General features: G+C 39.1%; 1 protein-coding gene across 2 annotated transcripts in view; it reads right to left on the bottom strand.

The window, feature by feature from the left end:
* The window catches only part of LOC123772705 (uncharacterized), a 53473-nt gene that overhangs the window by 18982 nt on the left and 16594 nt on the right, over positions 1–17897 (bottom strand). The window contains exon 1 of one of the 2 annotated variants that reach the window (XM_069303462.1): positions 9295–9355. The exons of the other annotated variant lie outside the window; for it this stretch is intronic. Within the exon in view, the coding sequence (XP_069159563.1) occupies positions 9295–9335 (41 nt within the window). The 5' untranslated portion in view covers positions 9336–9355. Of the gene's footprint in view, positions 1–9294; positions 9356–17897 lie in introns of those variants that run through there. 2 annotated transcript variants of the gene reach the window in all.

Genomic DNA, 17897 nt, shown 5'->3' with positions numbered 1-17897 from the left:
GCTTCACAGAGGACTTCAAATATATATGGTGCCCAATATGTTTGCACCACAGTTGCGTCCATATTCAGATCATTCATGCACATTCACAGTCACTTCGGCTGATTGATAGAATTTGAGAGAATCTAATTCATTTGATCATCTACATTTGGGTTTCAATACCATTCTTTCAATTACTCTCTGGACATGCTGCTATCTTCCTCTCTTATTTGTCTATCTAAGTTTGTGCATCCTTCTCTCTCTCTCTGTGTCTCTTCAAACATCCTTCTCTCTATCTCCCTATTCACATTCTTCTCTCCATTTCCCTCCCTACATCTTTGTCTCTCTCTTATTCCTACATCTTCCCTTCTATCAACCAATAAACTTCTCACTATCTGCCTCCTAACATCCTTCCCTTTTCTCTCTCTCTCTCTCTCTCTCTCTCTCTCTCTCTCTCTCTCTCTCTCTCTCTCTCTCTCTCTCTCTCTCTCTGTCTGTCTCTGTCTCTCTCTCTCTCTCTCTCTCTCCCTCTCTCTCTCTCTCTCTCTCTCTCTCTCTCTCTCTCCCTCTCTCTCTCTCTCTCTCTCTCTCTCTCTCTCTCTCTCTCTCTCTCTCTCTCTCTCTCTCTCTCTCTCTCTCTCTCTCTGCTTCCTGATAGTTTGTGGTGTTAGGGCCGAGGGAGGGGAGGGAGAAGGTCGCTACTCCCTCCCAACATTCTACAAGATTCTTCTCACGTTTATAGTAAATAGAGTTATTTGGACAAGATTGCTTCGCCATTTTCCATCATTTTTGTCCTTGAAAAGACAGTTATAATTTATATTTTTCTCTCTCAGCTCCATTGATTTGATCATATATGAAAGGGTTATTTGGTTCAGTAAGGCTTACATATATACATAAACACACACACACACACTCACTCACACACACACACACACACACACACACACACACACACACACACACACACACACACACACACACACACACAATAACAAGGGGGTACGCGAATAAGGGGACACAGGTGGAGACTAAGTACCCAAATGAGCCACAGGGACGCTAGAAAGAACTTTATCAGTGTCAGAACTGTCAATAAGTTTAACAGCTTAAACGTAGAAGTCCATGAAACTAATTCGATTCAAATTATTATATGTAAATCTGCTAATAAAAACGCGAGAACAAGTCATTGCAATCATCTAAGAACGTTCAAAAGGCGGAACTAAGGAGCCTAACTCGACCCTGCAACTAGGCGAGTACACACCAACGAACTCTCCCCCCTCCCCCCCCCCCCCCCCCCCAGTAAGAATGATAGGCCCAGGCTCAGTTCTCAAATTTTGACATATAAGGTAGAGCGATATTACCACCGGGGACTGACATCCAGTATTATCCCCACACACAACAATTTACTATATATATATATATATATATATATATATATATATATATATATATATATATATATATATATATATATATATATATATATATATATATATATACAGGTTCGATCGATCAGGTTCACAGGTTCGATCCCTTTGCATTTCATCAGTATTTTATCATGGATACGTCACGCTCTGGTGATATATAATTTATAAGGCAGTTTGTCTAAACGTCTAAGAATGGAACGAGATACTTGGCGTTAGCTTCACCACACTTTTCAGTATGACACATGGGTGGTGTATGACTGTCATAGGCTGGCTGGGGAGAGCCACACTGTTGATCTGACCACACACCTCCGGAGAATTTTCTGAGAATTGTTGAATTCTTGGGAATTTGCTTTTTTTGTAGAGTTTGAATATTTTTTCCTTTCGTAATGTTATTAATTCAGAGAATCAGAGAGAGAGAGAGAGAGAGAGAGAGAGAGAGAGAGAGAGAGAGAGAGAGAGAGAGCGAGAGCGAGAGAGAGAGAGAGAGAGAGAGAGAGAGAGAGAGAGAGAGAGAGAGAGAGAGAGAAGAGAGAAAGAGAGAAAGAGAGAGAGAGAGAGAGAGAGAGAGAGAGAGAAGAGAGAAAGAGAGAGAGAGAGAGAGAGAGAGAGAGAGAGAGAGAGAGAGAGAGAGAGAGAGAGAGAGAGAGAGAGAGAGAGAGAGAGAGAGAGAGAGAGAGAGAGAGAGAGAGAGAAAGAGCTCCTCATCCCGCCCCCAGGATGCATTCCACAAGTCACCTGACTCCTAGACACTTATTTACTCCTAGGTGAACAGAGACATCAGGTGATAGGGAACGATTTCAACCGTGTTTGTCCCGCCCGGAGACTGAGCCCAGTGTCCTCGGTTGTAAGTCAAGGACGTAGCCCACTGTGCCACAGTCAGTGAGAATAAATCAAAACTTCTCCTCTCGTTATCATCAGAGGTCAGAGGTCACCTCGTTATCATCAGAGGTCAGAGGTCACCTCTCGTTATCATCAGAGGTCAGAGGTCACCTCTCGTTATCATCAGAGGTCACCTCTCGTTATCATCAGAGGCCAGAGGTCACCTCGTTATCATCAGAGGCCAGAGGTCACCTCGTTATCATCAGAGGTCAGAGGTCACCTCTCGTTATCATCAGAGGTCACCTCGTTATCATCAGAGGTCAGAGGTCACCTCTCGTTATCATCAGAGGTCACCTCTCGTTATCATCAGAGGCCAGAGGTCACCTCGTTATCATCAGAGGTCAGAGGTCACCTCTCGTTATCATCAGAGGTCACCTCTCGTTATCATCAGAGGCCAGAGGTCACCTCTCGTTATCATCAGAGGCTAGAGGTCACCTCTGGTTATCATCAGAGGTGAGAGGTCACCTCTGGTTATCATCAGAGGCCACCTGTCGTTATCATAAGAGGTCAAACAGACAGACCATAAGATCATCACAGCGAGAGGTCAAAGGTCACCTTTCTTTATCGCAAGAGGTCAGATAGCGACACAGAATAAAAGGTCATCATAGGTCAGCGGTCTTTATGAAACTCACTCCAACCTTTAATAATGGGAGAATCTGCTACAGTTTGTCTCCAACCCTACGCAGTGTTGGTGTAGTGTTGGTCTGCAACACTGCACAGTGTCGGAGTAGTGTTGGCTACACTAACACACAGCATTTTCAACGTTATTGATAGCAACGTTAAATATTCGGTGCTTTAGTGGCATTAATAACTTGCTAAAAATGGACGCTTTCTCGGAGTAGTGACGATTGGGTGGGGGGGGGCTAAACCAATGTCGATTGGGATTCGACAGGTGTGATAAGTCCGCTATATTCGTACGCTTCTGGTGGGGGGGGGGGGGGCTAAACCAATGTCGATTGGGATTCGACAGGTGTGATAAGTCCGCTATATTCGTACGCTTCTGGCGGGGGGGGGGGGGCTAAACCAATGTCGATTGGGATTCGACAGGTGTGATAAGTCCGCTATATTCGTACGCTTCTGGCGGGGGGGGGGGCTAAACCAATGCAAAATTGACGTTTGTGGAATGGTGAGAAGAAGAAGCATCAAGTCCCTGCCCAATCACTTGGGGCTGGACGGTAGAGCGACGGTCTCGCTTCATGCAGGTCGAGCGTTCAATCCCCGACTGTCCACAAGTGGTTGGGCACCATTCCTCTTTCCTCACGTCCTATCCCATATCCTTATCCTGACCCCTTCCCAGTGCTATATAGTCGTAATGGCTTGGCGCTTTCCTCCCCCCCTCTGATAATTCCCTTCCCTCCAAAATAGAACTCCACTAACATTGTAAATATACAACTAATCACACTATTATATATAGTGTGATATATATAGAATCCAATATATATAGAATCCAATATATATAGAATCCAATATATATAGAATCCAATATATATAAAATCCAATATATATAGAATCCAATATATATAGAATTCAATATATATAGAATCCAATATATATAGAATCCAATATATATAGAATCCAAACATTGTTATAGTTAACTGTGTATAACAAGAACAAGTGAAGAACCAGCTTGCAAACTACAAAATAATGTTGGCAAGTGTTGAAAAAAAAATTCAAGAAATCAATGTTAGAATCAAAATTGTGAACGGTTCTAATTAAAGAACGAATCAGAACAATTAAAAGTTCTAATTAAAGACTAAATAACTTTCATTCATATGTCGGTATCTTTCTTAAACGTTTCCTAAACTTTTTTAAAAATTGAAACTAATTTTCATCTTAAATATGTTTATAGAAACAAACTTTCAAACACATATAATATATATATATATATATATATATATATATATATATATATATATATATATAAATTTTCTGACAAAAAGGAAATTCTGTCGATTGTAAAATAAATTGTTATCATGGGTGTAGAATTATACAAATAAATACAATAGATCAAGCTGAAACAATTGTATTATGCAATGTATGCCAATCTCTCCAGCGATATTTCCAATCAGTGAACACGATCACCACATGTATAATACAGCTTTATACATCCCTGTCCAACACTTTATGAACGTCAGCCACTTAGGTATACACAAATACACTAATATACACAATACACTAATATACACTAATATACACTCATATACACTCATATACACAATACACTTTACACACGTCAATGCATGCATGTAAATTTAACAGAAAATAAATCTAGGATATAACTAGATAATTAATAATCATAGATATAACTGAATTATCACGAAGCTATCTCTCAGGGGTCTTATCTCTCAGGGGTCTTAAGAGATAATGTTACAAAAATCTGTCTTGCAGACAATCCTAAAGATAATTACCCATGTTGATATATATATATATATATATATATATATATATATATATATATATATATATATATATATATATATATATATATATATATCCAGGTCATAATCTGTTATCGTAATTTAATTAATTGTTGTAAACTAATAATTGTTGTAACCTAATAATTAACTGCCGTTGTTTCTAAGTGTCTAGACAAAATGGTAAATCTACTAACGAGGGATTAACGCCGGCGTTAATCCCGTTGATGAGTTTCGTTCAATGATATTAATGTTCAAACAGGTGAGTTGCGTTGTTATTTGCTTTATTAGTGTTTACACATTTTTTTATCGTTCCGTTGTTGATTTAATAAGACAAGTGTTGGTGGTTCTGTAATTATCTATATCAGTCAGCGTTAGTATTAGCGTTATCAGTGTCAGCATTACAATTATTATAATTATTCGTAATATCATTATCAACAAACACAATGAACATGGCAAAACTTCGAATTCCTTCATGAATATTACGAATCCTGGAATAAAAACACATCGAATCATTCAACAAATAAAAACAAACCCAGTCACAAGACACAAGGAATCCTACAGTCAAATGCAACAAATCCTTCAATAAACCCTAAGGAATCCTGCAACAGAACCGCAACGAATCCTGCAATACTTCACATCAAGACAGGCTATGAAAGCAATCATGGTGACAGACTATCCTGTTACCCCTTTTCAGACTAAGGAAGATGTTTTGATCCGCAGGCGTTCGTGTAAAGACCGGATTCGCCCACACTGTGTTCTCACTAAGGCTCTCAAGTGTGGATTACATAGCTCTGTGTAGCAGCTGTATCCTGGGAGACTTTGTACAGCTGTATCCAGGGACTTTGTACAGCTGTATCCAAGGTCTTTGTACAGCTGTATCCAGGGCCTTTGTACAGCTGGAGACAAGGACTTTGGAGTCTAACAAACTATTATTACTAATTTAATGCAACCCGTTCTCGCAATTTCTTTAAGTCAATATTGACTTATTAAATACGTGCATATGTGACATACTAATTTATTGTGAATATTTTAGTTTACCTTGAAAAGCTTCATAGAAAACACCGACCTTAGTCAATATTGACTTATTAAATACGTGCATATGTGACATACTAATTTATTGTGAATATTTTAGTGTACCTTGATAAGCTTCATAGAAAACACCGACCTTACCTAACCTTCTTAGTATGTTAAGATAAGCATCTTATTGCTTCGTAATTACAATTATTACTTAACCTATTATTTAAGATGCATTTTTAGAGATTTATCTCCTTAAACGACCAAAGAGCACAGCATCCAGCACCCACTCCACCAGCATCCTCCAAGCACACTACCTCAGTGTGCTTAGAGGATAGCACCAGGAGGGGGGGGGGAGGGGGGGTTATGCATAGTGGTGAACTTGCACCTTGAAAGTGCCATTAAAAGTTGCAAGTTGTGGCAACCCTGTGTGGCGAAGTACGAAGTCAAGATGTGGCAAGTGAGCCTCTTAGACACTCCCCTAAACTTTTCAACCTCTTGTATTTCTTGAAGACAAGTACAACAGCGGTTCGCAGATATATATATATATATATATATATATATATATATATATATATATATATATATATATATATATATATGTAGTGAACATTCGTTTTTACTTTCGCTATGCCTTTGAGTACAAATTAATTTATAGTAATATGTACACACACACACACACACACACACACACACACACACACACACACACACACACACACACACACACACACACACACACACACACACACACACACACACACACACACACACACACACACAACACACACACACACACACACACACACACACACACACACACACACACACACACACACACACACACACACACACACACACACACACACACACACACACACACACACACACACACACACACACACACACAAGCTCCAGCCTCCTCCACCAATGCACCAATAACACACAATACTCACACACCAACATCAGACTTCATCAATGTAAACTATGCATGTATTTCGCATCAGTAGTGATTCCTCTATAGAAACATTAATTAAATTAGTGTGAGCTCACAGTAACTAACACGCTACGGTGAACACCATGCCATAGTGAGCTATGGTATATAGCTATATAGCTATATGTGAGCTATATAGCTATAGCCTTCAACAAATTATCAGTATGAATTATTAACAACAGTAAAGTCAACAGCATCAATGCCATTAGTAATAGAATTGATAATAATAATAATAATCAGAATAATTATTGTCCAACATTATCCAAAAATATATTATTCAAAAATATTATGTAAGAAATATAATCCAAGAAATATTATCCCAATGTGTATCGGTTCAGTACTGATCAAGTGATCATTAATCATTCATTTTTTTTAATTGGTTGACTGTCTAAGTACGGAGGACGTTGCTAGAGAGAGAGAGAGAGAGAGAGAGAGAGAGAGAGAGAGAGAGAGAGAGAGAGAGAGAGAGAGAGAGAGAGAGAGAGAGACAGAGACAGAGAGAGAGAGAGAGAGAGAGAGAGAGAGAGAGAGAGAGAGAGAGAGAGAGAGAGAGAGAGAGAGAGAGAGAGACAGAGACAGAGACAGAGAGCAAAGCAACCATCCCACATACATACAGATATAGAGAGAGAGTGTTTACAAGCCTGCCACACGTGTCACTCCAACACTGCATCAGTCACTACACCAACGCGTTTATGACAGGTAATGTATTCTCGTGTTTAAAACACGTGTCAGTAATGCCCTAATCCCTTCAATCACTCTGTCAAACGACTGTACAGCTCAAAATCATTTGTTTAACCATTCCCACCCACAACCCCTCAGCTCCTACACCCCCACCCCCCCTTCTCCCACCCCATTACCCCCCTCCTCACCCCACACCGAGCACAAAATTTCAAATGTATCCCTCCAAAAATTGGCTGGGATTGTATAAGACGAGAAGCAGTCAAGAGTCACCCTGTATACAGCTTTGATTATCTTCCTCCACTACTAAGACAAAAGGAGATTGTATATAATATATGAAAGGGAATGGACTGCCTTAACTAATATATATATATATATATATATATATATATATATATATATATATATATATATACATATATATTTACTTTATTTGAACTTTGTTACAAAACAGGAGTTACATATGGGTTACAAAGATGGTTATCATAGGTTGTCGAGTTCCTCCAGCTCCTCAGATGGCGGGCAGGAACCCTGGATGCAGTGCGCATTTCCCCTCTGTATCGCCACACTGAGGCGCTGGAAAAGAAAGCTTGCAGCTTTTTTGCATATATATATATATATATATATATATATATATATATATATATATATATATATATATATATATATATATATATATAATATATATATATATATATTAATTTTTGCACTGTTTTAGGATCTTCTTAAACATAATTCTTTAAAAGTCTTCAAGATTACAAATAATTGTGTAAAAGGTGTACTTGCTTAATTGATCTAATGTAATGTTTATACATAAATCCTGTTACACCCAACAGAGGACATTATAAATAATTATATATGTTTCATTAAATATAAAAATATATATAATATAAAAGCGTATGTGCGTGCGTGCATGTGTGTACTCAACTAATTGTGCTTGCAGGGGGTTGAGCTCTGGCTCTTTGGTCCCGCCTCTCAACCGTCAATCAACTGGTGTACAGGTTCCTGATCCTACTGGGCTCTATCATATCTACATTTGAAACTGTGTATGGAGTCAGCCTCCACCACATCACTGCCTAATGCATTCCGTGCATTTTGTAGGTGTGGCTCTGTGAGAAGTGTAGGAGCAGAAAGAGGAGAGGAAGAGAAGGGTAGAGAAGAGAAGAAGATGGAGGAGAAGGAGAAAGTGAAGAAGAATTGGGACAAGCAATAGAAGGAAAACGAGGCTGCCTAGTTTGACAATCTACATCCTTTCAAAAACACATCACAATCGTAATCTCCTATTGTTTCCCCATCCCGCCAATGTCACAGCTGAGTGGCCAGCGCTTCGGATTCGTAGTCCTGAGGTTCCGATCTCCGGCGGAGGCGGAAATAAATGGGCAGTTTCTTTCACCCTGATGCTCCCCCTGTTTACCAAGCAGTAAATAGGTACCTGGGAGTTAGACAGCTGCTACGGGAGCTGCATCCTAAGGATGTGTAACAAAAAAGGAGGTCTGGTCGACGACCGGGCCGCGGGGACGCTAAGCCACGAAATCATCTCAAGATAACCTCCCACGATAACACACTTCTTGAAGCATTGATCTTACCACCAAAACCTGCATTTCTCTGCAGACTTACCAAGCCAAAGACCATCCCATGAGGAGAGGCTAGGTTAGGTTTGGTTAGGTTAGGTTAGGTTAGGTTAAGCTAGGTTAGGTTAGGTTAGGTTAGGTTAGGTTAGGTTAAGCTAGGTTAGGTTAGGTTAGGTTAGGCTAGGTTAGGTTAGGCTAGGTTAGGTTAGGCTAGGTTATGTTAGGTTAGGCTAGGTAAGGTTAGGTTAGGTTAGGCTAGGCTAAGTTAGGCTAGGTTAGGTTAGGTTAAGTTAGGTTAAGCTAAGTTAGATTAGGTTAGGTTAAGTTAAGTTAAGACTTACCTGACCCACGAATGAAGCTCAAACCAGCAGTTTCGGGTCATCAACTCACCTGAAAACGTATAGAAACTATTAAAAATTGTTAGATAAGTGAGGAGCTTAACTCTTAATTTCAAACTTGTTAATTTGGCATAAGTGTATAGGTAACTTTATCCTAAGTTCAGATAGTGCTTTATTGCATTTGAGAGAGAGAGAGAGAGAGAGAGAGAGAGAGAGAGAGAGAGAGAGAGAGAGAGAGAGAGAGAGAGAGAGAGAGAGAGAGAGAGAGTTCGACCATGACAATAATAAAATCCTATTGTTATCATTATACATATATATATATATATATATATATATATATATATATATATATATATATATATATATATAAATAATGCACTAAAATGCAATTTTATATAAATTAATCCTTCAACATAACAAAATACACTTGGCATCACATTAACAATAAAACTTAAAAAAAAATCATCAAAATTTTTATTACAATTCAAATCATCATGTACTTAGTGGCAGTCACAATACAGCATTTTTGACATTTTAGTCGAAGCTTTAATCTTCGTGGTTATACAAATGTAATATTTTTGTATGCATGTATACCTACATAAAATGTGAAATTATGAAATATTCTGACGATAGCTGTATTTGCCTGTATGCAGTGCTGTTATTTTGACTCTTATGTACTTAATGTACTGTAATTTGCATGTAAGGATCCCAGATATATATGTACATTCATTTATGAATTTTTCAGGACTGATTTCAGAGGCTGTGTGAGTTAATGCTTTTGTGTATAAGTTGGTGTTTGTTATAGATCTACTTGAGTTGTTACACACAGAGATCACACTAACGTGATGCATCAAATGAACAAATCCACAAGGGCAGTGACGAGGATTCGAACCTGCGTCTGGGAGCATCCCAGAAATCCCACAAATCCTTGTGGATTTGTTCTACTTGAGTTATTGTTAAATACTGAGGTGGTAGGGGTGGAGGTTGTTGCAAGGTAGTCAGCATGGGTTACACACATATTTTGTTACTGATGTGTGTGTATCCATGGGATAGGAAGGATGTAGAGGAGAAAGAGGATAAGGAGGATAGTGCAGGAGGCAGTATTGTGTTCCATTTATCAGAATACTATACCTGGATGCTGTGAGTACATCCTTGTCTATTAATTCTTGGAGGGTGCTGTATTACACACACACATGGTGTGTGTGTGTGTGTGTGTGTGTGTGTGTGTGTGTGTGTGTGTGTGTGTGTGTGTGTGTGTGTGTGTGTGTGTGTGTGTGTGTGTGTGTGTTCATCAGCAACAGAAATTGAGATTCCTTTTAACGGAATATGAGAACTAGATATTTCCAGAGAAACAATGTTCTCAAATCAATTTGAAAATTAAGTCACACACACACACACACACACACACACACACACACACACACACACACACACACACACACACACACACACACACACACCCTGACATGTATACACATCTGACTCGCACACCTGCTTGAACATCCATTACTTTCCCCCCCTCACTGAACACAGATATAATGGACCTGTCTTTGATGTTTGTCCGGTAATGTGTAATGGATGGTGGACAGGTTGGTGGGTGTGGGATAGGTTGGTGGGTGTGGGATAGGCTTGGGTGTAGGATAGGCTTGGGTGTGGGATAGGCTTGGGTGTAGGATAGGCTTGGGTGTGGGATAGGCTTGGGTGTAGGATAGGCTTGGGTGTGGGATAGGCTTGGGTGTGGGATAGGCTTGGGTGTGGGATAGGCTTGGGTGTGGGATAGGCTTGGGTGTGGGATAGGCTTGGGTGTGGGATAGGCTTGGGTGTAGGATAGGCTTGGGTGTGGGATAGGCTTGGGTGTGGGATAGGGTACTAAAACTTGTATTACAATTATTATTACCAATAATGTGAAGTACATCTTCATTTCTAACTTTTTCTGCATTCATCACTTTCTGTTCTTACGTAATATGGGAAAAAACTGAAACTCAAAGCCGGGTGATTGGAATGGGTTGGGCTCTAGCTCCCGGGCCTATAGATAGCCCACATAACGTAATTTCGGGCACACATACCGCGAATTAACAAACCACTGGTGGCCAGTAGTAATGTGATTATATACAGTGAACATATTACATCATAATTACTTTTTTTTTTCAACCTGACCTTTTTTTAGTCCATAGTTATATTTTTCGGGTGTTTTTGTTATGCTGAGTTTTAAGGAAATTTATACATAACGGAAATGTGAAATATATACAGAGTATATATTTCACTTGCTGATAGACCATATTTAGTTGAAATGTCCAATTTAAATTCCTAATATATGAGTAATGTACCAAAATTCGTCTCTCATTCTTTCCCATCCCCAAAATCTTACCGTGTCTGCTCAAGAAACACAAAACATGGTATTGAGAAATAAATCCAAAATTAAAAAAAACTTATATTTGGAAAATAAATTGTCGCCCATACTTCTGTGAAAATAAATATGCCATTCACTTTGGCTGTAGGAGACTCGAACCCCGAACCCCGCAGTTAGTACAAATAGGTGAGTACACACATATAAATACACACACACACACACACATAAATACACACACACACACACAACATAAATACACACACACACACACACATAAATACACACACACACACACACATGTGGAAACTGAGAACCCAAATGAGCCACAGGGACGTTAGAAAGAACTTTTTCAGTGTCAGAGTAGTTAACAGGTGGAATGCATTAGGCAGTGATGTGGTGGAGGCTGACTCCTATACACAGTTTCAAATGTAAATATGACAGAGCCCATTAGGCTCAGGAACCTGTACACCAGTTGATTGATAATTGAGAGGCGGGACCAAAGAGCGAGAGCTCAACTCCCGCTAGCACAACTAGGTGAGTACACACAATTACATGATAAAATCACTATTTCATTTAAATTAAAAACAAAACAAAATATCCTCCCACCAATCACCGCCTCAAGATAACCAAGATAACGCTTACATATACATTAATATACAAAGTGACTGTATCTATTTTACTAATAGACATGGAAGAGGAACTAGATTGCTACACAACATTAATGTGTGAATGTCTCTCGTAGCCTTTGGGGCTACAGGCTATCCAACACTCTCGTTTCATATCTCCCTCAGGTAAATTAAAGGCGATATCGCTCGTAAAGGAACAAATGCCATTTTTCCAGCTTTCATTTTATATATTTGTTTTATCTACTGGTGTGGAGGAAAGAAGTTCATGAACTATCTATCATTTTTGGGCTCTATATGTATTTTTATGATTTGTGAATATGTGCTGTTCGGAATTATATGTATTTTTTTATGTTATTTGTGTGTTTTGCGTTGTGTTTTGAGTAGGTGTGTGTGTGTGTGTGTGTGTGTGTGTGTGTGTGTGTGTGTGTGTGTGTGTGTGTGACATGCAGTTAGAGACGAGAGTATTCACAGCAATTATGTGGCCAAACATACAAAATTATATATATATATATATATATATATATATATATATATATATATATATATATATATATATATATATATATATATATATATATATATATATATACATACTGCAGCCTATAATCATCACGTTTTGTGCTACTAGTTTTATAGAAGGCATGAGAAAAAACTGAACATTCTTCTAATAGGCCTAATTGACACCATATGTTAGGCCTAGAACTTTTTAATCACGTTTGGGTAGGAACTTTGGCTATCCAATTTTTATAGTATGTCATTTCAGCTAATTCAATAATATAATTAACGATGAAAAAAAAATGATAATAAAGAACTGACGATGTTTCGGTCTGTTTCGGACCATAATATGACAACATTTCAGTCTCTCCTGAACCCAGAGAGAGAAAATGAGACACTATGTGAGATAACTCATCTCCACTCACGAAGATACCTCACACCTCACTCCCAGCATCCCTCAGCATCTCAAGGAGCTCAATCTGGCAACGAGGTGCCATAACAAAGTGGTTGCCATATTTCCCGGCATCAGGTGCCATTAAGCGGGCATCATAGGTGCCAGAGCCACCAATGGTCTGACCTTTCGTATCTCCACCAAGATGAACGACACAATATGTCAATCTCCGGTTAAACTTTTAGCGAGATCTCGCTTCTCCCGCGAGAGTTAGTAATGGAATTCCTGAATATAGAACTAAGGGTTATTGGGGACGGCCTGTGGGCGAATAGGTTAATCATTCAAAGAATATTTAACTACTGGTGTTGAGATAAGCCTACGGAATTAGTGTGAGTATATATATATATATATATATATATATATATATATATATATATATATATATATATATATATATATATATATATATACATACATAAAAAACACACTAAATCCACACGAAACCCAGAACGAAAGCCCCCCAACCAAGCACTACACACACACACACACACACACACACACACACACACACACACACACACACACACACACACACACACACACACACACCACACAGATGTGGTGGAGGCTGACTCCATACACAGTTTCAAATGTAGATATGATAGAGCCCAGTAGGCTCAGGAATCCGTACACCAGTTGATTGACAGTTGAGAGGGCGGGCCCAAAGAGCCAAAGCTCAATCCCCGCAAGTACAATTAGGTGAGTACACAAACCAGCCCCTTATAAAGCTGTTACCAATGCAGCGTAAAATTCGTCCCAGTCCTCCTGAGGTCTCCTCCAGATAATATATCAACACTTACGCTTTCAATTTAAGAAAACAACGCTTCGAGACACGCCATGGAAGCCTCTCCTGTCACTCAAACCACAACATTGTTTGAGAAAGTCACTCTCAGGTCGTTGGAGAAGTAAACAACTGTCTTTGAGGTAATATACTAACAAGAGGTCGGTCTAACAAGCCCGTTGGAGGGGGTGAATGGGTGCTTCAGAGTCGGTAGCATCACCATGAGATGGTAACAGTGAAGAGCATCATTATCAGTGCTGGTGGGATGAGGGGGAGGGATGCTGGGGTGGGTGGGGGGGGGGTGGGAGGAGACGGAGGCTTGCCACTCAAGATACCGTTATCTGATTGCAATTTTGGGCTCCTCTTGCAGGGTTGGTATCACTTCATGCCTGTGCATATGCTCTCTAGTTGGCTAGTTGCTTCGTCAACTTCCTCTGCTGCTTCGCCTCTTGCCCTCTTGCCTCCTCCTTCATCTACTTCCTACATCTACCTCTACTTCCTACACCTACTTCTACGTCCTCTATCTACCATACTGCTAATGGACATCTCACGTTGTATATTTCAGTCAACTGGTTTGCTAATCTTTAACCAACAAAACAAACATTGATAATTTTTGATTTTGACAAACATTGCTTTTCAATAAACATTACATTAATGCTAAAAATTTTAATGATATATTTTATTATTTCTAATCTTTTGTAATTATTTTGATAACAAAAGTTAATGCGGCTATCGAAAGATAGTTTATCTTCAGCATTTATCTTTTAATATAATGACGGAGGGCTACAGCTTTTTTTTTGTCAACTTGATGACACAGATTGATGTAATTTGATGTTTGTTGATAATTAATTTTTCATAAAATTTAATAAAACGGTAGATAATAAGTTTGTTATAAACTTATAAGGCCTTGCTCACAGCTCGCTTATTTGCTTTATTTGTTTGTCCTTCTTATTGTCTCAAACACACACACTCTCTCTTACACTCACTCACTACACACACTCAAACACACACACACACACACACACACACAGCCCAGTAGGCTCAGGAATCTGTATACCAATTGACTGACAGTTGAGAGGCGGGACCAAAGAGACAAAACTCAACCCCCGCAAGCACAACTAGGTGAGCACACACACACACACACACACACACACACTCACACACACACACACACACACACACACACACACACACACAGAAATGTGCAATACTCGTCACCGGTCTATTGCTCGAAGGAAACACTTATCTTGTGTTCCAAGAGCTCTCTCATAGCTCTCAAATGTCACCCTTCCAACTTCACCCTCTCAAGTTATAGGTGTGAGACATTGTGACATTCAATTAAGATATCATTTTCTGACTAGCAGATGTGAATATGCTCTTCCAATTAACACTTCAATAAATTCCTATCTGTGTGGTGATTACTACGTTGTCTACCAGCGCTGAAATTGACCATGATAGAGACTATGGAACAACTGGAAAATATTGGTAGATATTTGTGTGTTTGGGTGGTGTGTGTTTGGGTGTGTGGGTGGTGTGGGTGCTTGTGTGTGGGTGGGTGGTGTGGGTGTTTGTGTGTGGGTGGATGGTGTGTGTGTGTGTGTGTGTGTGTGTGTGTGTGTGTGTGTGTGTGTGTGTGTGTGTGTGTGTGTGTGTGTGTGTGTATGAGTTGGCATGGTATGTGTGTGTGTGTATATATAACCCAAAGTGAATACATGACTTTATATACATAACTAAGAACATAAATGATATCTATGCATAATTATATAATAGCACCCATGCACATGCATAATGCTAACTGTAAACAATTAAGAAACAATAAATCAAACCAAAATAGAGTAAAAAAAAAAGCATAAAATAAATATTTAGAAAAGGGAAAAAAAAAGGTCATCGTATAAAGTCTACGGAAACAACGCGATACATTTCACTAAGTACAGCCACCAATTAGAAGGTAAACTTATGTATTTCATAAACTCTATTTTTATTTTTTTAACCTTTCCTGTCTCATAACTCATTATATTTTAAATATATTACAAATTATACCAGCTAACTAAACTGCTGTGAAGTCCCGTATTATATTCGCCAGTCCTCAGATACTTTAAGTTCAGACAATTTAATACATATTCTTAATGAACATTGTAATAACTTGACAGGACGAGGTGCGGGTTCACCCAAGAATATGTATATTAAGAGCAGAGTGTTGTCAACAATATATACAGCGGCCTCTGTTATGTGGAGTTTCAGGGTATTTGACAATTTATATTTGGTGGTCGCTTTATAGCAAAGGGATTTTGATCTTGAATTTTGGTCTGTATGAGAAGGGTTTGAGGTTAAACCTCAAACCTCCTCCCAAAGCCCCTCTCTAGTTAGTTATCACACACTAACAGCTAGTGATGTTAGTTTGGGAAATAGGAGAGAGAGAGAGAGAGAGAGAGAGAGAGAGAGAGAGAGAGAGAGAGAGAGAGAGAGAGAGAGAGAGAGAGAGAGAGAGAGAGAGAGAGAGAGAGAGAGAGAGAGAGAGAGCAAAGCCTAGATCAAGCCTTTCCTAAGCGTGGCATCCTCTCTTTAGAATGCATTTCTGAAGCCTGACACCTTCCTAGTGTATGCCTTACCTAAACAAAAAGACTCTATTCACTAAATCATCTAATTCAGTTTGTTTGTATCTCATGTCTATATTGTAGCATTTATATTTTTTCCAATACCAAATACTGCCAAACACTGGCTATATAGTTGTGAATACAGGTATGTATCAATGAATGCAGGTAAATATAAATGTATGCACGTATGAATTTATGTATCCACAGTATGTATTATCATCAACACGGTCATAATCGCCAATTAAATACATAATATACTTGGGTTATCACGCCTGATCAGAACTCAATTCTTGTATTTAAATCTACGGACACGAAGCAGAACATTTGACTAACTTCGGTTATTTAAGCAAGCTTCACAATATTATTTTTTCGTAGCGTGGACATTGATTTAAAACTCTAGAACGTAAACAGGAAGTCTTGAGCGATGAACAGTTCCCACAAGAGCCACTTTTGGCCCCATTTGCATATCTTTAACTATAGCTCCTGTGCATGCATGTCTAAGCTGGTTAGGAAAGGACGCTGAAATGTCTGATTTATCCTAAGCTTCCACTCCTGCACATATACATCAATCTGGTTTTGGGCAGACAAGGAGGGGCCAGCCCCAAGGGCCGTAGATGCAAGCTCAGACAAGGCAGGGTACTGGGGTAGACTTATGTAAACTGTGAGTTGATGGGAAGGTAGAAATAGCTGGGAAAAGAGACTCCTAGGGTCGACTCTGAGCATGGGTTCAAATGCCTGAATCATAATAGATTTCTTTTCAGTCTTCCAAAGCATGTGGCTCTGGTCCAGGAACTGGAACTCGACCCTCTACAAAAGGTTTGGATATATATAAATATAGAACTATGTCCTTAGTTTTAATTTTGAGTATATATATTTTATTTATTTATTTATTTATATACAAGAAGGTACATTGGGATTGTGAGGATACGTAGCGTAGTAATTACATTCTTGTAAAGCCACTAGTACGCGCAGCGTTTCGGGTAAAATACTTTATATTTACAGCAAAATACTTTATATTTACAGTGGCAGCAACTGAGCTGAATAAATCAGCTGAGCTAGAGAAGCAAACTTCAGTAGAATAGATCAAATGTTAATACATCCGTTTTTGTCCTGTAAATACAAGATCAGGAGCAATTTGCTCTAAATCATTGGGAGAGACTGGACTTGGAGACAGGGGGAACCTGACAGCAGAGTAGACAGCGCCTGGGATTCGTAGTCCCGAGGTTCCGAGTTCGATCCCCGGTGGAGGCAGAAACAAATGGGCAGAGTTTCTTTCACCCTGATGCACCTTTTCACCTAGCAGTAAAAT

Source organism: Procambarus clarkii, chromosome 50, assembly GCF_040958095.1.
Source record: "Procambarus clarkii isolate CNS0578487 chromosome 50, FALCON_Pclarkii_2.0, whole genome shotgun sequence".
In the NCBI taxonomy this organism is placed as follows: Eukaryota; Metazoa; Arthropoda; class Malacostraca; order Decapoda; family Cambaridae; genus Procambarus; species Procambarus clarkii.
Note: the sequence above shows the minus strand (reverse complement) of the source record. Positions and strands in the feature narration are given on the sequence as shown.